The 27,108-nt window shown below is 36.1% G+C and overlaps 1 protein-coding gene across 1 annotated transcript in view; it reads left to right on the top strand.

The window, feature by feature from the left end:
* Positions 1-10,626, top strand: part of LOC149562238 (FKBP-like peptidyl-prolyl cis-trans isomerase family protein) — a 62,572-nt gene extending 51,946 nt beyond the window's left edge. Inside the window, exons 3-6 of the mRNA XM_089825781.1 lie at positions 9,550-9,683; positions 9,790-9,869; positions 9,972-10,064; positions 10,169-10,626. Of these exons, the coding sequence (XP_089681907.1) occupies positions 9,550-9,683; positions 9,790-9,869; positions 9,972-10,064; positions 10,169-10,325 (464 nt within the window). The 3' untranslated portion in view covers positions 10,326-10,626. The remainder of the gene's footprint in view (positions 1-9,549; positions 9,684-9,789; positions 9,870-9,971; positions 10,065-10,168) is intronic.
* The last annotated feature ends 16,482 nt before the right edge of the window (positions 10,627-27,108 follow it).

Raw genomic sequence — 27,108 nt, forward strand, 5'->3', positions numbered from 1 at the left:
AAGCAAAATATCTCCTCAAATAGTGGAGTCATGGATTTGTATCTTGCAATAATAACATAAGAAACAGGCACACACACATATGTATATATATGTATAAATATATGTATATGTATAAGTATATGTATATGTATATATACCAATTATTAAGGTTAGTCCATGTAATGTCCCCTCTTTGATATGCTCTAGTATGATTCCACCAATACAATTGCAAGAGCTACAGTTAGGAAGCTATCTTACAATGTAGGAAATCCTTTCATTATGCTGGAATATAAATCCCTCGCCTATAAGTACATATACATCCATACAACTTAATTAAATCATTAGCAGCTCATAAATAGAAAAAAGATTTACAGACTAGACATATGGCAAGAAAATATTTGTAGTATTTTATGGGCCATAGCCATAGTGAGGGATGAATAAGAAAAGATGATGAGGTGCCGTTTTTGTCACAGCTCTAGGCCAAAGAGTGGATACATTGTCATCCTTGGTCTCATACCTTATGGGGTTGGCATACCTAGTGGAATTATTATGTCATTCTTCTTGATAATTCCATCTTATTTCCTTCATGTAGTTGAAGTCCTTAAACTACCATGTAAACTCTACTTATGGTTTAGGGTAAAGATTACAACGGGGTGTCCTAATTCAACCCTAGGATCAAGAGTGGAATCTCCTCTCTCTCTTGCCCTTACAGTCTATGAGAGTTGGTGTACCTAATGAGGCCTCACCGTTCTCTCATACTGACCTTTCTTTCCATCCATTAGGTTGATTATTGTCACTGGATTATGTTTGTGTGATACTTTCACATAATATCAGTTACAAATATTTTCTCCACTTACTATAGATCTGATCACACATATATAATACAAGAGCTATTAATATAGGTGGTCTGATTAAAGTATATTTTAACTGTCTATATATATATATATATAATGCAAGGGCCCTCTGTATATACATATATACCCATATCTATTTGATTAGCGTACAGATACACATTCGTTGATATGTATACCTTTTCTCTAGATTTATATCATGCTGTGTGCAGTAATTTACACGAGATATTAGCAATGTGCAACCCATATATATATATATACAGAAATACAGATATCATTGGATAATTCAGATATTGATGAATTTCTCTTACCTTTAACCTTACAACAATACTTCCTAGACTTCCTTGCCATTTCTTGTTTTGGTTTTCTCTCGACTTCATTTGACGCTGCTTGAGGCGGATTTTGAATGCATTTTTACTTCCCCTTGGTTGGGGAAGGGGCACATCATTTCCTATGGAAGCTTTATTTAAATTGCACCCTTTTTAAAAGACACCAATTCGTGAATGATTTCTGAATGCTGTGATGTCTAATTACATTGTATGCTTGTAGTAATAATAATAGAATAAATTAAATACCTACCTAGCATTAGTACGGAATATTAACCAATCAATTATTGTTGCTATAGAGGAGAAAATGGGATGCACCACCTCCTTTACAATTTTGGAATCAAGAGAAAGAGACCAAACTGACAAAGTAGATCCGGCTAAAGTCAGTAGGAGAAAAGGGCTAAATTGCGGGACCTCAAACATGCAAGTTTGGTGGGCTTTCCTTGGTTGTGATCCCCAGGTTATGAAGATACGATAAAATGAATGTGAATCTGATCTAGAAAGGTAGAAGGTAAAAGGCAGGAATGACAAAATAGGAAAGATGCTTATCGAGATACAAACCCAAAAACAACTTGTCAAACTACGTCCAAAACTGTTATTGTTGGAGATCTGCACTATACAACCCCAGATCTACAAACCTAGAAATATCTGGAGACCTAAGGATAGGAACGACTTCCCAAGTCTGGGTAGAGATAATATAAGGGACGAGATGGGGTCAAGTTTGAGGTTGAACTTGGATCTGGAAAGTGAAAGTGATATTTGCAAAAATTGAGAGCCTAAAGGTCTCTAGACAGGGATGACCTAGAGGTCAGGGACAACTTGGGTAAGGGATGAAGATGTCCCTTACCTACTCTACACAAAATTGTGAGATTTGAGGCTCCGCCTGCGATATAATACCTTAGATCTGTAAGTCTGATCCTAAAATCCTATGACCTTTACACAATAGAGGGAAAAATTGGTTAGTGGGGAGGGACTTGCCTCGTTCAAGCTCCCGATGAGGAATCAACCTTAAATTAAAATAAATATTAATAAGAGAATGCTAGCATGTAGTAGAATTAGATATTACAATATAAAATATCATAGCAATGTTGATGCAATGAAGTTTGATATGTGATTTAGTATGTTAATGCCATATCTTTGACTCACATAAAACATCAAGAGGAAATCATCTAAGACAAAACCTCACGTATGTAGATGCTTGCAAATGTGTCTCAATGATGAATGCTTGTGTAGAAGTAGATCTCCTCTTTAATGGCCAACTCCACAATGAAGCTAGATCTGGGAGGGAGAATGCTTGATTGTTGTTGAAGAACTTGAATGCCTTTCTTTCTTGCTTGAAAAACTCGTTGAATACACCTTGAGAGCTTGAGAATTGATACCTTACATGAGTTGTGGATGCCCAAATGAGGAGAGAAGGCTTTGTTTTATGCTAATTCAGAGTAAACCCTGAGAAGGTCCAACTTAGGAAGGTAGGAAAAGGTAATATTTTGACATCGGGCTAGGGATTTCCTTGAGAAAATCACTTAGGTAAGGGATGGTGTCATCCCTGACCCTTAGGTCAGGGACGACCTCGCCCCTTAACCTAGGTATGGGGCAAGCTCATTGCCGAACTAGAGGTGTCAGGCATTAGAAATGGGCTCCGAATCTGAGAATGTTGCAAGATTAGGGAAAAGTAGTGAAATGTGCAGGGGAGACTGTTGGAAATGCATTTTATGCATGATTAATGTGATTGTGGGAATAAATGGGAAGCCAAGCATAGCAATTGGTGCCAACTTAGAGTATTGAGCAAGGCTAGAAGAAGAAAGGACCTTGATTTAAGTAATTAAATGGTAAAGGAGGTCCTGATGTATCGAACTATTCTAAGGAGGGCTAAAAGATTATAAATGAAAGTGCTTCCAATTTAAAGACAATATAGTTGCATAAAATATTTATCGAAATAATTAATATGTAATTTGTATATACTAATATACTATAGAGCAAATATTAAAATTAATCAGTTTTATCTAATTTATATTTCAATCAATTCTTTGTTGCTTAATGATAAAAAAAATATCTTAAATAATTGAAAAAATGTATTAGCTAGTATTATTCTAGTAAGTATATCAATGATAAATATTAATCATCAATTAAATATTAATTACCAATCAATTAAATGTATTATGAAGAGAATATGACAATCCATAACGCATGAGATTCATAGAATATCTATAGCATCATTGCAAATACATTAGAAGGTCCACTAGAAGCCGTCCCATACTAAGCCCAAGAGTGGAACTTTGGTCCTCTTGGCTCCGATGGTAGTCAACATGGACATCCATTCTGGGTTTGTACCTAGTGGGGTGCTTGTATCTACTTTCCCTATCCATGCTTTATCATATAAGAGTTAGTATCCATCATAATAGAGTCCGAGAGAAGGTTATAATGGAGGATTCTTGATTGTTTTATGATTATGTTGAGCCGAAGAGAAAATTTTTGGCCTTCTTGGCCCTGGTGGTAGGCAACATGGACATCCACCCTAGGTCACTACCTAGATGGCAATCATTGTGGTTCCTCTTCCCCTTACACCACCTTCCTTCTATAATATTAATGTTGGATGTTCATAAACTAAATATTGTTACATGCTTTTTTATATCCAATCATCAATTAATATAATAAATATATAAGGATGATACTGCAGAGGCCATGATAATACATCAAAAGTTACAATTCACATTAGTGGGTGCTGATTATAATAAGTCCTAATCAGATTAGTAAGTCTGCTCCAGAATATGTGTCTTCTGTTTATATTTTTTTGATCTTAATTATTGTTCCTTATTTTTCAGTTACTGTTCTTCTAGTTGATTGTTTTTGATTGATTGATTGAATAAAGTCCTTTGATTCAATTATCGAAGGTACTGATGAGTTATGATTATGCAGTTGTGTTTATATGATTGAAGAGTGACGATATAATCTTTAGCTAGTTTGATATATTGGTGGATAATGATTGAATGAGTGTTTGATGCTTGATTGCTGAATTATATGTTGTCTTGATCCCAAGATGATGGCAACTGATGTGGATTTGATGATTGTTTGGTTGCTCTTGCTGATTAATTGTTTACTGAATTCTTGAGCGATCAATAATTTAAGGATGGATTAAGGATTTGTTTCGATGGATTCACGAGTGAACATTCATAAGTGACCCCTGGAATGATTGGAATGATCTCTTCTATAATTCATTGGTGAAAAGGTCACCACCTTTCATAAGGGTTGAATCGCCACCCTCCATTGCTGTCTTCAAGAGTAATAAATTATCTCCCATATTGATCTCTATTAGATTTCCATATTTGAGACATTCTCCCTTTTAAATTCTTCCAATGTTGGGGGGAATCACACCTTTTCATCATGGCCATCCTTTGCAAAGGTCACAACCTTCCACAATTTCCATCGTTTAGGAGTCACAATCCTTCAGCTCCTTCGCAATGGTCACCACCCTTCATCATTGCTGTCCTTTGAAAGAGTCATTTCCCTATTCACTTCGTCTTCCTTTCTTCTTCCATTAATCCTCCTTTAGTTCCGTCGATCTCCTCTTTGGTCCTTCATCTCCCTATCAAATGAACTCTCCTCCCTTTTATATCTAATGTTGAGGGAGTCACAACTCTTCATTACATATCTCTGGACCTCTCATTGAACTCAATGAACTTGTAATTATATTATGTTTTGATATTATATTGTTATATATTCAAATCTTATTATAATAATTAATTATTAAATCTTATTCAGAAAGGAGACTACTACAAATGAAATCAGTGATAAATAAATTTGTTATTTATAACCTCTAGGCTTTCTAATTCCAAGAATTGTAGTGCCAGACATGGTATTTAAACTCACAAGTGGACCGAATGACGGAAACCTGGTTTTGTGCATAGAAAATGCCTGTAGAACTTCTGATCACTTGCTTTTTATATATATGTTCCTTATACTTGAAAGAGTAAATTCCATAATGAAGAAACCCATAGTATCGGGGAAAACGTCGATATCTTCCTCCAATTCCTCTTTCCAAATTTCCTTTGTGTAGGTTTGAAGTTGCACAGCTCGCACCATGGTCTTGAAATTCTGGTAATGGAGGCATGATTGTGTAAATATTCTTCCCACTCGCTGATTACATCTTCCGTGATTGATGCAAAGGGTTCAGAAATTAGAATGCAAGGCAAAATCCCTTCACCAACTCAATAATTTCCTTAACAACCCATGCATGGATGTTCACAATTCCTCTGATAATCTCAAAAAGGTTCTTACACAAGCTTTTGTCCTCGACAACCAATTTGGTGACCACCAATGTCTTGGTAAATCCTATACTTCTTGGAGTTACAATCTCTCACATCAATCTTCCTTCTTCCTTCAAGGTCTTTCTTGCATCAAGTGTTGCATCACCACATTGTAGCAAGGGATTTGGATGTTGTTTGCTCCTTTGGTTATCATATTGATCCAATACCAGACTTGGATCTCGGTGTGAGAGACCTATTACACCATTTGGGATTTTTGACTGAGTAGGAGACCTAATAGCAATTAGCCCTCATTGTTGACTATTTTGGCATTAACTTCCCAAACTCCTAAGCAAGACTCTAAACAAATCACCCCTTTGGATACCCTTTTTCTTGACACAAGATATATTGCAAAACCTGAACTGGGTTCCACGTTTGACTGGGTCAATTGCATACTACTCAAATAGGCCTATTTGGCTAATAGGGCTTGATTTACAAAAGGAACTCTTCACCAATTGGGTTCTTTCCAAACCACCTATTGGAACATTTCTTTACAACCCTAAGATCAACAAATCCCTCATCAAATTGCACCCAAACCTTGTTTGTGATCTCTGCAACACAATTCTCAGTATTTCTGGCTTGCAACATAAGTAATACCAAGCCTAGGGCATTAACTTAAAATTCGCCATTTGATAGGGACCAGCCTGAGAGCTCTTGCATCTTAGAGTGCCAACCTAACATCCCTCAAGGTCATTGTCAATTTGACTGGTGAAATGTCAAGTTTCCATGGAGTTCTCTATTAAACCCTAGGATGATGAGGGTTTCAAACAGTTTTTACAAAAACTACTCTAATTTACTCAAATCTTCATCAAATTGCTTCAAACCAAGTGCATTAGAGATGTAACTCACTACTCTAACCAAACACGTGCAATGCTTGTTTCTCCCAATCCGTACATGTCTGTACAACCACAACAAATGCAAGGAGAACATGGAATTCTCAGAACAATCCATTCAATTCAATTCAAAACTTCAGGTTTCTATGCCTCGATCTAACACTGTTTCGAGACAGTTGGAACCATTTCCAACTGATTTTTAAACTTGCATAACCATTAGAGGCAAAGTTGCAAAAGTTGCTATCCAACTTTTTGATGACTTTGATAACTTTTAACCTCTTCACCATTTACATGCCAAACTGCAGTGTATGTTGATCAAACATGACCCTCAACATGAGAAAACACCAAAATGACCACTTTCCTACTCTTCTTGGGCCATTGACCAATTTTGACCACTTTCACCCTTACATTCCTGTTCAGGACCTAATGGTTTATAGCCTTACAATTTGGTCTCAAGACCTTACCAGTTGCAATGAAATGGTCCAAGGGGACCTTATTACATCACAAACTAAAAATCCTATGTTCAGCTTTTGTGGATTTCTTTGTGTGTCATGCAGTGCTCCTGCATCAATGATAAGTTATAACTATTGAGTTGAGGAGTGAACCTTCTGAGTTTCTTTTCAGAATATTTAAATCTAATTATCTTGTTTGGAAAATGATCAATCACGGTGGGATTCCTTTGGTTTTCCAACTGTTAGAACTTAAAACAGACAATCCAAACTAGGAGAATCTTCATCCAGCAAGAAAATGTCAGGTCATGTACATTGGAGTAAGTTGTTGAATAATAGGGATTGTGGTGTGAGGAATGCTTGTTCATTTCCAAGTGGCAAGGATGAGTTATAAAGGCACAAAAAAAAGGATTTACTGTCTAATGCTTTTTGCAGTTAAGATTTGGGGACAATGGCAAAGGGTGGTAGTAGGGGAGATGTCCTATCGCTGGCCCAAAAACATGGCTATGTTAGTAAAATGGTGAAAGGCTCCATTAGCAGAAGTGAAAAACTATCATTCACCAGATTCCTCGGAACAATCAGCATTTAACTTGGTGAATTGACCATAATTATCGGTAAGTTGGCTGTGGATCTTTGGGATGGCTCTCAGCTTTCTTGGTAAGTTGGTAAAATGAGAAATCATGGATGCATGTGTATACTACAAATTTCCTGAGTGACCATATTCGCTGGTCCACCCCCAGATTCGGAAGTCAATTCGCTCGACATTTGAATTTGGTTCGAATTCGTATCATATTCACATTTTTATGGAAAATTCGCTGTAAAATCGCCACAAAGAACCCTGGTCGAATTTGAGGCGACTTCAGACCTCTGCTGACGATTTGGAAACACATTTATGTTTTTTTCTAACGAATTTTGACCAACTTTCCTGTGACGCTGATGCTGGTTTTTTTTTTAAAGTGAAGTTTATTATTATTTTCAGTCTCAACAAATAGGGTTTTGTTGTTTAGTGAAGTTGTAATCTTATAAAGATCTCCAACACATCGTATCTGTTCATCTAGAATTTCCACAGATTACCTGGTACCTCCCTTACACAGAATATGCACACAGAAAAAAAAATCAATAAAATTTATGGGACAATGCAAAATTGGGATAATAATTCTCCTCTACTGTTGATGGGCCCTTTGTAATGTAGAAAATGGAACATCTCTGCACAACAAAGAAATCTGGGCACGCCACACTCATCCCATTTGGCCCACCCGCATTAGAAGTCTGCTAATCTGAAATTATATGTTATTTTCCTCCTAATTGCACTCTGCATCATAATTAGTTTTCAATGAAATAGGTTCTTGTTTTGTGAAGGATAGTATATTTATAATTTTATATATAACCTTTCCTGGAAAAATAAAACGGCACTATTATAAAAGCCAACATCAATAATTTCAATTGTATATAGATATATAATTTTAATTGCATTTTTATCATTTGAAAAAATGTATACAGAGATATAGATATAAGTTTGAAGGAAAATTATATATATATATATATATAAATTTTTTACCTATGTATATATATATAGTTAAAAAAAAATTCTAGTACAGACGAACCCAAAACAAAACTGAACCCAACCCAAAAAAAAATGAGCGAATGTAAAACCCACATCCAAACCAGAATCTGAACCACCAACTTAGCAAACTTACTGTTATTGTTAGTTTCCGTTGTGTCACTGAGTGTCTCTTTTTTATTGGCTTATTGAAAGAGAGGACCCAATATTAAAAAAATTACAACCAAGTGGAATTCTTCAACTTCAGTTTGTACACAGGATATGAACAAGATTATTGGTGTGTGATTTTGACGGTAAATGAGATAAGATCTAAATTGTACAGGAGAAAAGGATGCTAAAAGCCTATATATATATATATCAGTCATTTGTTCGCAATAAACATTTTCATTATGTAAATATTAGTTTTTGCATCTAGTAGATATATATTTGTTCCAATTGTTTCAACTGTTTTAGACCATACTTGATTGTACTGTTGAGCTAGATGCACTTAGAAATTGGCAAATGCAACTTCTCAAATTAAGATATGCATTAACATAGATTGTCCAGGTCTATTTTCTATTGACAGGTTTATCTATGTGCGATTTTGAGAAATTTGTGTCATGTGCAACTATATCCACTTATTTTCTTAAATTCTTGTTTTGTAAGTTGGATAGTTTTGCAACTGCAAGTGAAGTAAATTTTTGTTCTTAACATGCAAATGGACACATGCTATTTGATTCTGAGTTCCGACCTTTATGAGACTGAAAAGTTCTTGTATCCTTGAAATTGAAGAATCCTTTAAGATTAAAATAAATCCGAGAGGAAGATAAGGAAGACAAATGCAACATGACTGCGAAAATTGAAGCTTTATTTTAGACAAAGGCAAAGTGGTAAAGAGAGTATGTTTATGGCTACTAATGAAACATAAATTTAAACAAATGAAGTCTTGTTTTCTATTGAATTAAAACAGAATGCTTGTGTTGAACTAAAACATAGAAGAGCTGATAAGTAAATGCCACAGGTTAATACATTAATATGATAAGATTTGTAGTGCAATTCGGATTACAGCAATCAAGTATGGCCTTTGTAAGGCAGACCTATACATATAAGTAAAATATTTTGGACTGGATTTTCTACTCCTGTTTGTTTTTGTGAAGCAAGAGACTTTGAAGGTTGGGTTAGAAATAGAATAAAACATAAGAGTGACTTTCTGGCTTTTAGGATTGTAACTATCATTTGAATGACATTTATTTCTGTTATCTTCCAACAGTGCAATATGAGGGCACTCTTGCAGATACTGGTGACATATTTGATACTACTCGGGAAGACAATACTGTTTTTTCATTTGAAGTGGGAAAAGGCACAGTAATCAAGGCTTGGGAGTTAGCTTTGAAATCCATGAAGGTAATCAGATTTTCATTTCCCTGATATTGTTTTAAATGAATATGTACATTACTCCATAGTTAGTAGCTCACCAAATGTTTACATGTTATTGTTTTACTGCTTCAAGGTTGGTGAGATTGCAAAAATTATCTGCAAGCCTGAATATGCTTATGGAAAAGCTGGCAGTCCTCCTGATATTCCAGAAGAGTAATACATCATGTTTGATGATATTTTATTATGGATGGTCTTCTGTTATTCGCCACTTGGTACTGAATATTTAACTTCAGTTTTATATATCTCCTCTGGCAGTGCTACGCTTATTTTTGAAATTGAATTGGTAGCATGCAATCCACGGAAAGGTTCGACAGTGGAAAGTGTCTCAGATGAGAAAGCAAGACTAGAGTAAGTTTGATGCTGTCCATCTTGGATTCCCTATCACTAGATTGGCAATTTACCCATTTTACAATGTGTATAGCTAAATAACACAATATTTATGGTTTTTGAAGGGAGCTTAAAAAACAGAGGGAAATTACTGCTGCTAGTAAAGAAGAAGAAAAAAAACGTAGGGAAGAAGCCAAAGCAGCAGCAGCAGCTCGTGTGCAAGCAAAATTGGATGCAAAGAAAGGGCAGGGTAAAGGGAAAGGGAAAGGCAAAGGGAAATGATAAACCATCACTGTATAGACTGAGTCATGAACTTTATTGCAAGTGCACAGAGATGACTTCATGGTATCATGCATCATCATAAAGTTTGTTTATTTAATTGTAGATTTGGAACAAGAGATGTGGACCAAATCTTAACATGATTATGTTTATTTGTCTTTTCATTAGAAGCAAATACTTTGGGGTGCAAACTAACTAGCTGGGTTGCTTTCGCTTTTGGGCACTAAAGGGAGCAGCTATGATAGTCATTTGTGCAACATAGTTTAATCCATGGAAGAATTAGATGATAATATTTGGTGTTTCACATCTATTAGTTACTCATTGCCTAGCTTGCATGCCCATGCATTTTTATCATAGGTATTGTACCTTGGGGATGTAACACTATTTATTATACATACATTAAAATGGGGATGCCTCTAGGATGGTGGAATGGGGAGAAAATGCTCCATCTGCAGACCTCAGTGCTTGAGCTTCAATAAGGTGAAATCCCCTAGATTTTTTTTTTTTTGATTGGTTGCCAGGCACCCCTGCCCATATTGAATTTTAAGGGTCTTTGAAGTGGCAAAAAAAGACTTTCAAAGAACAACTCCATATCTTAAACCTTACCCTAAAGAGAAACTCTGCCAAGATCTTCCAACTTGGAAAAATCCTCAGCCCATCTAATTTGCTAAAATCCTTTAATGGCGGGATGTAGAACTTAGGGAGTCAAGCAAATGGATGAGGATTAGATTGTCCAGTATGGTAGCATGAGGATGTCAAGAGATTCATCAACCATTTATCAACCATAATCTTACTTTCCTTCGAAGGTATTATGTCCTAGCACACACTGACAATAAGTTTGCAGCAATGATGCATAAACATGAAATCCTTATTTTATTTGATGAGATCATCTCATAAATTGTTGCTAATAGTTTGTACTGTATACCAGTTTGATTGCTTAGAAACATTGCTCATAATGTGGCATAAATTGACTATAATGGCCCCTTGTGATGATTGGTAAACATAGCCCATACTGCAATGATTTATTTTTCAACAAAGTGCCTTTTTTGTCTCGAGATCTGCCCGATTACTGTGCTTGAATTGTCATGACTTGCTGCTAGTTGTTAGAGTACTTCAATTCGAGCCAAGATTATCAGAATTTATCTCCCTTTGAAATCACTCAATAGAATTGCAGGTCTTTTTCCTTTCACTAGAGTTCAGAGTTAACTGCAGGCGTTTGTCTTCCAACTCTAGACTTGAGAGGAAATTGGGGGTTTTTGTCTTCCAATTTTGATTTACAGAGGTAATTGCAGGTTTTTTGTCTTCGAACTCTAGACTGCAGGTTTTTGTCTTCCAACTCTAGACTAAGAGGAAATCGGGGGTTTTTGTCTTTCAACTTTTGATTTACAGAGGTAATTGCAGGTTTTTGTCTTCCAACTCTGGACTTATGGAGGTTTCGTCCTTAGGTTAATTGAAACATAGTTCCATGCTCCACAGGGAGTAAAACCAGAGAATAATTTTTTTTACCAATGTTCTTCTCATTACTTCGGTCTCTCTTATATATTTTTATTTTTCTTCTCCTCTAATGGCCACAACCTTTCACATAGCCTATGACTTTTAATTATAGTTTCATAAAACATTATTAATGAACTCTTCTATTGGAATTGATTGCCTTCAATTTTTCGCTCTTTCTTATCACTTTCCGATTTATCTTTTTGGAAACACTCTATTAGCATCTTTTAATCACTTTTGTCTTTTAGCGGTTATTCGTAGGTGCATCACTTTTCCTTGATCTAATAGAGCATTGATAGTTTTAAATATTTTAATCTGAGCTTAATATCTTAAATGGGGATGTTATGTTTTGCCCTTCCCAAATTTGGCAATCACAAATTAGGGGACTGAAGAATTCCTGCACCATCCTCCCCAAAAAGATCCTCAAGTTCTCCTATTGGATCAGATGTTAGATCATTGTTTTGTTCTTTTCCCTTTTTTAATTTATAATAGCTTCAGAATCAGAATCAATTTCCTTTTATATCCGGAAGTGGTAGCTTAATTGCAAGGAATGATTTGGCTTCCTAATACTCTTTGTAAACCAGACATCAAATATCAACGAATCTTACTTTCCTCCTCTTACTATTATAATTCATATGCCACCTTTCTAAATTTTATGTTGATTTTGTAAGAGACATAAAACCGTTCCCAGTTCCACTCATTTTCAAAGATCTCTTTAAGGTTGTAGCCTTAGGAAAGCCACATCTCCTACTTTGCGAGTTACTTTGGTTTGATGCTAATTAGCAATATATATTTTGATTATCCTGTGACCTCTGTAAGTTCTTCATGATTTATTATAATTTTTCTCACTTTAAATAACTTAATTATGTGCTCTTGGTACTTCGCTATTTGTGATGACCAAATCAACAAAGGACAAAGCATTATAGTCATATAATGCCTTAAAAGATTCCATACTAATGGACATCTTCTGTGTAGTGTTGTAACCTTGGTCTGCCAATTAAAGCCATGTATAAAAGGCTGTTTGATTTTTCACTACATATTTGATTTTTTGGTACGCAATTTCGTGTATGGTCCTCAATCCACTCGTTAACTATTTTCATTCGGTCTTCAATCCACTTGTTAACTATTTTCCATTTGTCCATCATCCACAGTGTTAACTATTTCCATTTGTTCATCAATTTGTGGATGATAATTGGCACTTGGAAACAATTCAACTTTTAATCAAATGAAAGAGATACTGATAAAACTAGATAAGGAGCCTATCATCTCAAACATTTACTATGTTTATAGGCAACCTATAGAACAAAAAAATAAACCAGTCAAATGGGTGCCTATGACAAAGACGCGACCATATTTAGCAAGTCTATCAAACACATCTATAGTCTTTACCTTATGCCTTGTGGAGCCTTGAAATAAAATCTGAAATCCGTTGAAATACTTTTCCATTTTGATTTGGAATTGTTAAAGGCTGCAGTATCCTCGAGGAAAATATGTTCGATCAACACGTAAGATATTTTTGGACGTGCTTAATAATATCTTCCTTGAAACCTTTCCATGAAAATCTCCCTTTCATTTACTTGTAGGTCTTAAGTTTGTTCTCTTGTCAGAGTTGTATCGTGTGCAGATTCGAAAGCTTCATCCTTTACTTTCAATCTTGGGATAGGATAAGTTTTGTCTTTGTCTATAGGAAGATCATGTACCATCTTATACCTATCATTTTGGATTTTTACATCAAGAGATAATATAGATTTTGTCTTTGTATAGAATGAGATCATTTGTAATTTTATTACTATCGTCCTAGATCTGTGCATAAAAAATTAGTGGCACATGCATCCTTGTGATGTTCTACTTTTATATTAGCTTTCTAATAAAGAAGACATGATGTTCTATGTGATGTCCCTAGAGTGGGCCCCTAACGGAAGGTGACGTAGGTCTGTCTGTGCGGTTTGTCGCTACCACGTGTCCGGGGTCCTCACTAGCGAGGCTATCCTGGGGTTGCCCCCTTAACGTGGGGAGGTGCCGTTTACTAACAGTCCGGACTGTTAGTAAACGGCACCTCCCCACGTTAAGGGGGCAACCCCAGGATAGCCTCGCTAGTGAGGACCCCGGACACGTGGTAGCGACAAACCGCACAGACAGACCTACGTCACCTTCCGTTAGGGGCCCACTCTAGGGACATCACACGGTTTGTCGCTACCACGTGTCCGGGGTCCTCACTAGCGAGGCTATCCTGGGGTTGCCCCCTTAACGTGGGGAGGTGCCGTTTACTAACAGTCCGGGCTTTTGGTACAACGGTTACTAACTTGGTATCAGAGCTGAAGTATAAAGAGTTTATTTTGGTGCTGGAGTAAGTAAATACCTGCCGGGGATATTACAGTGGTATCAGAGCGGTTTTCTTGCCATCCTGTGGGGTGAGAACCGACTTACATGAGTGATCAACACTCTACTTCAACCAAGATGGACAGGTACAGCACAAAGTCTCCGAGGACACAATCTTGGTCAAGTAATAGACATAGTATTCAGAGTCGGAATTGTGGAAAGGAGGACTATTCAGGTATTCAGGATGAGCTCAGAAAAATCAAACATAACATGTCTGAACTGTTGGTTAAACACCACCGTATGCTCGACAGGCTGTCCGTCCCAGCTAAGGTGAATAAATCAACTGGATTTCGTTTTGTCAAACCTTCTCACAAAGCATTGACTGATACAATGAGAGACGTTACTAGGAACCTTAATGAGGAGTTCGAGAAACAAGTGTGCAACCGGTCAGAGGTTTCAGTTCGGTCACAGGAAGAAGTGGTGACGGATATTACGCTGATGGATAGTAACTGTCAACTTGACACTCAAGTTGAGACAGTTGAATACGAGTTTCCCAAAGGTGATACTCAGGGTAGTTTGGTTCCGACAAGCAATGATTTCAGTGAAGTGAGTTCAGATGATGATGAAGATTTCATTGTGCATGGTGATGAGATATCTGGTGAAAATGTGCAGACATCGAGCATTTATGACTTTGCTGACAGAGAGTACCAGGCTCAGTTAGATGCTTCGTCACATAAGAATGGAACTGGTAGTACTTCACATGATTTGTCCAGCCAGCTGAGGGTAAGCAAAGATAGTATTGTGGCTTCTTTATCTCATCATGACAAGATGCGGGAGATGATAGAAGAGCACATCCGAATGATTCAGTTACAAGGAAGACATAAGGGAGTTCAGACAAAATCTTCTTGTTGTGACTTACATGCAATTGGTGAAGGAATGGGGACGACGAAGCTGAGCTATTTACATCTTCTATCAGATCGTGACCATCTTCTAAGCCTTGCCAAAGACTATTCAGATGCCTTAAGGAGGAAGGAGGCGGAAGTTGTCAAGCTTTCTTGCGAGCTTGAGGACACTCGGGCAACTTTGGCATTACAGGATTGGGAGAGACATAAGCATGGCATGGAGCTGGGCTTAGTTTCATCTTACATGCCTGACATTCAGCTCCCTGCAGCAGATGGATCATATATGGTAGCTGATAATGTTACGAGTTCATCTTGCATTCACATCCAGGATACAAGGACAATGGCAGACAGGTATGTGAAGTTAGTTGGTATTGGTCACATTACTCAGGTAAGGAGTTTGCTTGAGTTACCAGTTGTTCCTTGTTTACGGATATGGACTCAAGAATGTTTCAGGGGCATTTGGGGTTCAGTTAACTGGAGATCTTTAACACTTAATAGTAGCAATGTTTGTTTGAGTGCTATCATGGATTTGATTAGCAGAATACACGGTGTTGTCTTCCCTTGTGCCAGCAGAACATCCGATGTTGGTATTAGTTTTTATGCACTGTTGTTGGGTTTGGTTCATATTTCCAGTCGACCATCCTTTTGAAAGGTGTTGAAGGTTTTTCATATTTGGAAGCATGTACAGATGAGTCCCAGGATCGTTTTGACCTTGATGACATCCGGGAGAATGAAGTGAACAGTTTTGAAGATTCAGCTTCCTTGACAGTTTCTTTAGGTACAGAAGAGCTTGATAGCAGGACTACAGATTTTGACACTGGATGTTGATATGAGTTTTGAAGTTGATTCGAAAAATATGGATGATAATAATCCAGAGACCAGTATCTTTGAAGATACTCCTTTAGGCAATGCGTCAGAAGGAGTTTATAGAAGACAGTCTAGCCAGAGCCATCATGTGATTAGCCAATTGAAAGTTAGTGAGCGAGACATTGCTATCGCTTGTGAGCATTTTGATACTGCTCGTCAGTTGTTGGCTATCACTGGTTGGGGTTCTTCTATGACAGATGAGTCCAACGGTGGTTACTTTTTTTTGGCAGAGATTCATGCCTTGCGTGAAGCTGTTCGGATATTGAAGCAGGATTATTTACGATTGGTAGCCGACCGTGATCACTTGGTTGAGTGGGGGAGTACAACATATGAGGCACTCTTGGATCGTGAAGAGGAGGTGAGTGAGCTTTCCCAAGAGCTCATAGCGACTACTGAGGCGTTAGAGGACACACAGCGAGATCTACAAAAGTCGCAGTTTCAGTTGAAGGAGGTGATCGTGGAGTTGGAGCATTTGCGGTCAAAACCAGCCCCAGACCCAGTTCATTTGTCTATTGAGGTAGATGACGGTAAGTACACTCCTACAGTTGCTTTTGAGGAGCTTATTGTTGAGACTGACACACATATTCAGGATTTGGTAGTAGCTGGTCCTAATGAGTTTGGGATACCAGTAGAGTCAAGTCTCCAGATTGATTCTACTCAGATAGTTGATAGTGTGGTACAGTTGAGTACGCCACCCTTACAGGAGGACCCGATGTGGTGTAAAGGGGAGTATGTAAATGTTTCCTCATATAATTTTTACTGCACTGAACCATTCATGGAATATTTGCTGGATAGTGCATGTGTTCATTTGGACTCACATAAAGTGACAGAAGGTGTTCTCATCCAAGATACTAGTGTTATTTGCAGATTGGTTGAGAAGATTATAGGGGTCCTCTCTACTATGCTACTTCACGAGGATCTCGAGGAAGGGTTTGTTGAGCAGAATACACGGGATCCTATCCAGCCTACAGTCACTCGAAGTCAGAAATTGGAGCCATCTGTTGATTCCCAGTTCAGTGATGATGAGCCAGCAGCAGAGTTTGGAGGTTCTTATCAGCATTATGCGGTAGGGTACGCTCATCATTTTCCTTTTGACATAGAGATAGAAGATTTTATTTCACGCAGATGTAGATTGGCTCCAGTTTCTTACCATCCATTAGGGGATAGATTGGCACCTTCTTTCGAAAAAAGAAGTGGTAGTAGCAAGTTATTCAGCCTGCAGCATCGACACACTCGGAGCAGTTTTTCAGAGATTGAATTTGATGGCAGTAATTCAGGTACCTATAGCTGTTGTCATATCTACAGTGCAGTTGGGTGCAAGTGTCATTCTGACGGGGGCTTGAGTTTTGATAGAGTTGATGTTTCAGTTGGCTTGAGTTCCGCAGAATGGTTTCTTCTACTGACATCTACAGTTGGTTTACAAATGATTTCATCAGAGTTGTCAGTTGTTTGGATGTTGAGTACAGTTTCTCAGCTACTGGTATTGATGATTTCTCCAAGGGAGTATGATGAGGATTGGGATGATACACAGATTTACATTTGGGATCCAGGAAGACTGATTGGTTCATGGTTCAGCCATTGCTTGGGGACAAGCAATTTCAGGAAGGGCGGACTGTCATGTTCCCAATTTTTGGTGACAGTTCGATTTAATTAATTTAATTAATGGTTGTCCAAGGACGACTAATTAATTATTTTAATTAAATAAATAGTTATTAAAAGATAACTTTATATTTAATAAAGTGACTTGGAAAATATTTAATAAAGTCACTTAAGAGATAAGATCAAAAAGGTTCTAGAAGTCTCTGGAGAGGATGGAGGGAAAAGAATAAATAGGCACCTCGGGGCTCCATTCGAATCAGGCAGTTGATTATCTCTCTTTGATTTTCAGATTGTGATTCAATCACAGGTGCATTGTGGAACCTAGGGTTTTTGCAATTGTCACAGTTGGCCATTGAGAACGATAACTCTCAATTGGTACGCAATTTTGAGGGTGTGAAATATCATCTGAATTATTGCAGATTGGAGGTGACGCTGCAGTCATTTCAATTGGGCATAAATTTTGGCCTAAGGCCAGATTACTACACGGAGACAGCTTGAGGATAGAATTACCCTTGCTCTTTTGATAACCAAGATTGAGGTCAGGAATCCCTCATTTTTCTAGCAACAACATTACAGCAGGTGGAGGGACGCAAAGACATTTCCCATCATCATCATCAAAGGTTGTGGCACCTAGAAGACAAGTCGAAGACGGGATCGATTCAAATTGATATCGAAGCTGTTTAAAATATATTAAAAACACACAAGATAGCAGGACTGGCCAGCGGGTGAAATATGCCTTCGCATAGTGAATTTGAGCAGACCCGGTGATGAGTCAGCGGCATTAGTCTTTACCGGCCGGTGAATGATATTGTTCCCTTTCCGTCCACTTTATCCTTGCCATTTCAGACGGACGCAGGTCGGAGGCCTTGTCGTCATTGCCACGGGAGGACGCAGATCATAACGGAATAAGCACTGATCGAAGATTTCATATTTCACAAAATCGTGGGCTCAATCAATCTATATTGGAAAGGGCGAACAGTAAATAATTATCCCAATCAGGACCAAGGTCGAATATCCCTCAATCCACACGGCAGTTTAATCATCAGTTTGTATTGGAAGTGAAGGCGCTTCATCTTGGGAGTTTAACGGAAGAGCCGGCTGAATCAACATTACAGTCCAGAAAAAAATCAAAGAATTGTTACAAGCGGTTGGCGCCGTTCAAGCAAATTGGAGATCTGCCAGCAGTGCCTCCTCAGGTTCCGATGCTGGAATATGTTCTGATGAAGAAGAAGGCTCATATTAATCTCCAGTACATCATAAAGCTATCGGGTTACAGGGTAGATGCACATCCTTCAGTTTACACTTCGGAACTCACTCAACAGCAGCTGAAAAATCCAGAGGCTAATTCAGACTGTAGCCATTGGTGCTTACCTGGTCTCCCTAACACCTGGAATGAACTCTTGTATGCATCCCTTGTACACCCTGCTTAAATCTGCCAAGACTTTTTGACTTTGTCTGAGATATTGTGGGTTTTTCATGGGGGTCAATGAGTTGTTACGCACTTGGTATTATTGCACGGGTTTTGATAGCAGCAATACATTCTGAATTTTGTCATTAACTATTGCATAAGGATTGATCTTGTTCATGTCGAGTACTATGATGAGTAATCACTCTCCAGTATAATTACTTAGTGTTTCAGTTCAGTAAGGATAGAGCTCGATTGCTAATTGTTTGATGAAATGTCAAACCCATGAAGTTTAGTATTTTGGTCGGACGAATTGCCACAGTACATTGTTGGGATTTAGTGATCTTTATAGCTAGGGTCATTACAGTGGTATCAGAGCTGAAGTATAAAGAGTTTATTTTGGTGCTGGAGTAAGTAAATACCTGCCGGGGATATTACAAACCGCACAGACAGACCTACGTCACCTTCCGTTAGGGGCCCACTCTAGGGACATCACAGCACGTTGTACCAAAAGCCCGGACTGTTAGTAAACGACACCTCCCCACGTTAAGGGGGCAACCCCAAGATAGCCTCGCTAGTGAGGACCCCGAACACGTGGTAGCGACAAACCGCACAGACAGACCTACGTCACCTTCCGTTAGGGGCCCACTCTAGGGACATCACATTCTACTTATATATTAGCTTTCTAATAAGGACATTATCTAATGATGAATATGATGAATATATGTATTCCTTGATAGAGAATTGACTACTACATTATTGTATATTGAAACTTTATTTATTTTTGTTGTTTGTCTTTTATATTTCTTTGATTATTGTTTTATATTTTTATCACAAACCTTTTACAAGCTGAATATTATGGCTTCTGTCTCTTGATAAGAAAATGAAATGTTTTTTTTTAATGTTTTCTAGTTTTAAAAAGTTCAATGGATGTCTTTTTGGCATTTAAAATATCCTAATTATTTCACTTTGAGGCATTGCATTCTAGAACAAACAGATATGAAAAGTCCACAATAACTAGTATAGGAGATGAACTTAATAACTTCTTGAATTCATCACCGGCCTTTCGAGTTGTTTTCTTTAGTAAAATGTTTCCTTCGTAGTCAAATTTGTCAAGAGAATAACTAATTGAGATAATTCTTTGTTAGAGCTTCTATTGTAACTACGTAGTTCAAAATATCCCTCAATTATGTCAAATTGGTCATCTAAAATAGCTCATACAATTTTTTGATATATTTGCACTCTAGCACTAATAATGTCTTAAAAACTAATTTGTGTTAATTCAAAATCATGTTTAGAGTCCTTATAAAAACAATTGTTGATCCAAAATTTCCAAAACTTGATCCAAATGTTATAGATGTTTCTTTCATGTCTTTTTTAAGATCTGTATTCTCAATTGATTTTTGGACACGTAGGTCATGGGTAGTCGGAGTGTAAAACCAAAGGGCATAACGAAAACTTGAGATTTCCAAAATGACATTGGGAGGTGTTTTTTTATGTGTAAACTCTTTTTTCACCCATATTTGATGATACTCTATTTTGAAGTCAAACCTTTCGAGTAATACAATGCTCCATACTATTCATCAATAATTCAATATGTCTAAGAATTGGGTACTTGTTTTTAATATTGTTTTTTCAAGGCTATGAAATCTATGTACATTTGCATAGTTTCACCTTATTTATTTGGACGACCGAATATGCAGAAGGCTAGAACTTGGCTTGAAAAGACCCATCTAAATTTTTTTCTTAAATCCTTTTTGTTTCCTTTAAATCTTCTTTATGTCTATACAAAGCCCTTATTACTAGTTTTGCTCTTTTTTTAAATAAAAATATGTTGTATTCTTTTATAAGGTGGTAATACTAGAGGAATGCCATTGTGGTTTGTCCAAGAGTGATTGTTAGTCCACATAATAAGTTCTCTTGTAGTAGTTGTACAAGTTGCTAAAACTTATGTTACGTATAAACTCTTAAATACCTCAGCTATTTTTGTTGATTCCATTAGTCACACCTTGCAATATTGCTTCTTTAACTTTTGACTTGAACTTTAGCTACATAGTTTTGTTATTTTTAGATACCCTAATGAATGTAGCCATTGCACTCCCAAAACCATGAGTTAATCATATGACCACATATAAGTAATTTCACATACTTTGTCAACTGAGAGTAGTCCTATATTGATGAATTCTTTTGGTAGAAGGAATGATAAAATTTAAAATTGTTTGCCACCATGACATTGAATCCATTGAAATTTTCAGTATGTAAGCATTTTTTAATAATGACCCTTCATTAATGCTTGTTGCTCCACTATTGAAAATTAATACCTTCTATCCCAAAAAATAGTTTTCTCTCCCTTTAAGGTGGTTTTGAAGAGCATTTTTTATAGTTTTGAATGCACTCTCTAGATGTCTATCTTCCTCTTTTCTTTGATTCGAGTTTACATTCTTCAAAGTTTGACTTTAGTTCTCACTGCGGGCTCTCATCAAGAATTTCTTTTGTATAATGTATTGACCTTTTCCCAAGCATTGATGTCTACTACCCATGTTTTTCTTCAATAATTAAAAAAAAAAATCTTAATAGAGCTTGTTTTTTATTGCTTCATCAAAATTGTTCTTGATGGTGATTCTTTTTGTGAAGGAAACTCTTATTGAAAATGTTTCTTGTTTTAACCTTTTGGAAGGGTTCTTTGATATAACTTACTTTTAGCCATTGAGATTCAACACTCTTTTAATAACCTTCTAAAGGGTCAATTATCAATTTTTTTAATCAAACTCCCAAAATGTTCAAGTAAATCTCTAATAAAAAAGGATCATGATGATGGATCATGTAGTATGATTCGACATGTCGATGCTAAAAACTATCACACAATTAAATCCCAGAAGAAATTTATATAAAAAAGGAATATTAATTATTTTATAAGATCAAAGTTGTTGGACTAACCACCAACGTTCCCCTGTAGGATTCATGACATGACTTGACCACCTCCTATGTTCTATAAGCCTAGTAGTTTTTGATTAAGGAAAACAGGTTTTGAAGGGTGCCTGAAACACTTTACACATCAAAAGAATTTTCAATGGAGCCTGAACAAAAGATACAACAGACTTGAGGTGAAACAGGTCACCAACCAAAATAAGGTGACCAAGGTGGCCTCACATATAACACAATACACTTTTGCCACCAAATAAAACTCAATAAAACCATTTAGGACCCTTTACTCCCAAAAGAGTGAGATCTAAGGAGTCGATCAGAGGACTGTTGGGAATGTTTGTATTTTTTTTCTTAAGCTTTGTCCAACCTTCCTCCACTCGAGAAGCCTCCTTCCAACAAACAAAAGCATTGACATCTTACCCATCCGGAGAAATATGCCCAACCACAATAGAAAAATTGCCCACAGGAACCTGACCTGTAGAGGGAGAGGCGATCACGACATCCACATCCAACTACTAGATCTAATAAGTCTAGTAGTTGTATCGGGCATTGATAGGTTGATCTTTTGGTGTAATGACAACCCTTGCTTGTAACAAGTGGTATTAGAGCTTGGTCACAAGTTCGAATCTCCTTAGGTAACATTGGGAGGGGGATTGTTGGACTAAATGCCAACGTTCCCTTTTAAGATTTGTGACATGGCTTAACTGCCTCCTGTGTTTTGTACATCTAGTGGTTTTATTGAGCATTGAAAGGTCAATCTTTTGGTGCAATGACAACCGTAGCTTGTAACACAAACATCATTATTGATAATTTTTTTAAATTTCTCTACGTATCTCTCCTTTGTCTCTCTTGATCTGATTCAACCAAATATCTTAAATAAACTTAAGACCCTTTCTATCAAAGCTTCCAATTAATATTTTGCAAAAATCTAATTAGATTGAGCTTGGGTAGCCAGCTGATGGTATCATTATCTATATGCTAGGTTTTTCACCTATAAGGTGGTAAACAATAGGTACGTGTTTAAATTATACACATAAATAATACTCTTATTAGAACCATCAAATGCAAATATGGCTAATTTCCTTAAGACTTGCTGTTGTTCATATTGTCTAGGTTGAGATTTTAGTTGAACTCTTAGTTTTGTCACTTTTCATGTTCATGTAATTAGTAAGTTGTTCTTGAATTTTTGTTGGGAGATCTCTATATTTCCCAAACATGGAAGACAAATCCTTGCATTGGGATTTGTGCTTTCTTTACATGACCTTTTCCCTTAAGAAAGAAAATAGGATTAAGACGTCTCCTATAGTTTTAACCATGACATTGTGTCTAAATTTTCTATTTTATCATGGTGACTATGATCACCTTCAAAATAATTTTTGTCACTATTCTCCGATCACATCAAGATCTATTGCAATACCATGTGTTTAGTGTTTTTGATATTAAAAACTTGCAAAATAATGATGCCATCCCTTACAAAACTATAGCTAGAGGGCATACAATTTATAGACCAAAATAACTATTTACAAAGTCAAAAAGAGACCATTAGCAACACACTAGAAACACAAGTAGTAATCCACATCAAGAGTAGGTAGACAACTCACCCATAGTGTAGGGAGGATAATGAGAGATCAAAGTGTATTTTTATTATTATTAAAAGAAAATTGGCCAAGTGATACTTTCACTAGGGTCTGCACTACAAGAGGAAGGTTGTGGAACCCTCTTTGTGAGGCAATCAGTAGAAGGACCAGAGTGTTGACAATGCTATGCATCATCAACCAAAGGTTGGAGCAAATATAAAGCAAAAATCATATGCTAGAGGAGATTGCACCAACAATAAGAGGTAGAGGTGGGTCCACAAAGTGTGAGGAGACCAAATCAATAGGAGCATCACCCAACAAGAAATCATTGTTAGCCTACAAAGAGCAATTAGAGGCCATGCTGTTCAAATGATAATCATTTGCATCCTTCCACCAAGTGGCAATACCGTCAAGTGCTCTACGTTGAAATATGAGAAAGAAATCTTGAAGCTAAAAATTTTGCATCTTTTGGTTAGGGTTGTAGAGATCTTGGAGCTCTATCATATGATTTTGGATGTTGGATAGTCCATTGTATGGGAGGCCTTCAAATATGACTTCATCTTAAATATTGCAAACCTCAAAAGCCTCAACCTTGTAGTGCTTCATGAAAAGGAGTAGAGGGCAAAGGAGACCTTACAAGGAATCACTTCTTTTTCAGCTTTTCTTATTATGTTATGTTTGGCTATTTGTTTCCCATGATCACTTCCCTTTCATGTACCTAGTGTACACTAAGAAAGTGCACTTCTCTAAACCATTCTATCCAAGGTATTCCATGGGTTGGAAAGCTTGAATTGCGGCTTAGAGCTCCCTAGTCATGGAGTGCAAAGGCATACAATACAAGCATAAAGATAGCTCTCAGTTGAGTCTTATCAGTGCAGCCCTTGCTAGTAAACCATGAAATGAGAGATTCTTTAGACAAGAGCAAGAGTGCTAGTGTCAAATAACTCTCAAATATGCAATTCAATAGAGGTATCCTAGCATGAAATGTAAAGATGCAACTAGACTAACAACATGAGAGTGTTACAAACCATTTAATTAATCTAAGTAAGCTATGCTATTGCAAAGGAAACTAAGCTAATGCAAATGATTAAGCTAATATGAATATGAAGAGAATGTGAAGATATAAGATAGAAGTTCTCCACAAAATGCTCCAAATAAGCCTATGAGAAAACCTGCAGTATAACAATAGCTCAAAAACAAGATTCTTAGAGAAGGAGAGAGCTTCTTTTTTAAAGATGTACCGACAATTGAGATCAAGTTCCAAAAATGATTGATCAAGGATGGGGGTTGACTTTTGACATGATCCATGTGTAAGATCATTTCCACCAATAAAAATGAGTTGACTTTTCATGTGAGACAGTCTTTTCTTTTAATTTTGTAAATAGGAAAAGTACTTTATGTGTGCACATTAGAGTGGGTTGGAAGAATGCGGTCTTTTATTTAATTGAAAGGGGACATGTTCTTTTAATCAAATATGAACTTAGGATATTATAGTCAAAGTACAGGGTAAAATTAAATAAATTGATTTTTAGAAATTTGGCCTAGGTAAATGATTAAATAATTTAGCTAAAATACTGAGAAGGGGGGCTAATAGTCTTAGTGATCATTTTTAGGTGATTACATCTGGTAGTTTTTTCCCCTAAATCTATTCTAGAAAAAATAACTAAATTCAAGATTATCTTGTTTGTACATTATATGATGAAACACACAAATGATACTCCATTTCAAAAAGCCTAATATACTAGGTGGTACCATATCATTCAAAATTTCAACATTTACCATACTATACTTATACTATACTCAACAAGATAAGTAATAATTTTTGAGCTTCTAATAAAAGTGTGTTGAATATCAACAAAATAAATAAAAGGCAATCCCATGATTTTATGTGTGTTTACATTAAGGTGTGACTGTTGATGTTAAAATGAAGAATCATTAAATCTTTCATCTATCCATACATTGAACTAGACTTCCAAAACCTCACCATTATCAATGAGTATGAACATTGATTTCTTTCAATTTTTGATAATTTTGTTTACTAAACTTTGAATTTTGTATTCTAATTTTTGATTCGAAATTGTTATGTATTCTAATTTGTTATCTTGTATCTATATTTCAATGACAAGACTAATATTTAAATTATATTACATATGCAAGTAACTTTTTTCTACTTTCTCAGACTTTCTCCAACCAGAACAAAAGACAATGTCTAAACGATTACTGATAATGATGTTCAATCCCAAATTCAAGGTATCATATACATTTATTCTATTTCTTAATTATGGCTTTGCCTAATACTACATGGAGAATTATTTTATTACCTTTGGAACCATTCAAAAAAATATGTTTGCATGTCCTCTTCCAAGCTTCTTACTTCTATTTCCTTACACAAGGTAGCAACTCAACCTCTGTAGAGCCCTTGTTTAATTTGGATTCATTATATATCTAATATATATCATAGAACGAATTTGATAAATACCCAAACAAAAAGGAAAAATTAAATGAAAATCAGTTAGCAAGATTTTATAATTTGAAATGAAATGAAATTTTGAATTGAGTTTCAAAGATTAACCATCTATGGAGCCTATGAATTCAAATTGAAAATGTCCCAAACAAATGAAACAACCAATAATTCACCCCCCCCACCCCGCCCCCCACACACACGCACACAGAGATATATAGGTTAATTATATCTACCATGAATGAATACTTTTTAAGAATCTTCATGAGGTCAAACAACTTATGCAATCCATTGATAGACAACAAATATATATGTAAAGCCTAGAGAAAAAAAGTCCAAACATTGTGATAATTAATTAATTAATTAATTTTTTCTTGTTACATTTTAGATCTTCTAGTATATATCTTAATTAAATTTGCAAACCTAATTATACTTTTTTCTTCAACAAATTAGTCAAGGTGTTCTGTAAGGTCCCTCCTCCTATGTACTTTTTAAATATAAATTTCTTTGTTAAATTTGTTGTAGGAGATTAGAACAGATATGAAGTAATGTTTTATGTTGTGAATGTCCTAATGAAATTGAGAGTAGTTGATACATCCATGTTTTAATACTCAGTGATTCGAGAACTACTACATTATCCCGACTATTTAAACATTAAAATTTCACTAACGATGATACAGGACATTTTCACTTGATGATAAGGGTGTTAATTTTGGTATCTCGATGATTAAGTTTTATGCTTCAGATAGTTTAGTATTCTTTAATTGGTGATGTTATGATGTTTAGGTATATGCATGCCTAACGATGATTATACTAGTACTTAATCTGAATTAATGAATAAGTTATATGTTATATTGATTATGTGATTACTAATGATTAAATGTGAGTAGAAATGAATTAAACAATTAATTATATGATAGATTCATGTTTTGATTTATGTAACTATCCATATAAGTTTTGAATGTATATATATATATATATATATATATATATATATATATATATATATATATATATATATATGTGATTTTCTTGAGCTACTGATGTGTGTAATGAGTGTGTAGGATATTTTAGCCGAAAAATCTAACGGAGAAACGAAACTAAACCCTATGTACCTATTGTGGAAATCAGGGTTGAGTCTAACAAAAGATGCAAACCCCATTGTTCGTATTTTTATTTGTATCGTGAGATGTATGAATGTATCATTCTATAATCAATAAGTGTTAATGTGTTTGTAACA

This window comes from Cupressus sempervirens, chromosome 4 (genome assembly GCF_028749045.1).
Source record: "Cupressus sempervirens isolate cs-2001-9-10 chromosome 4, ASM2874904v1, whole genome shotgun sequence".
In the NCBI taxonomy this organism is placed as follows: Eukaryota; Viridiplantae; Streptophyta; class Pinopsida; order Cupressales; family Cupressaceae; genus Cupressus; species Cupressus sempervirens.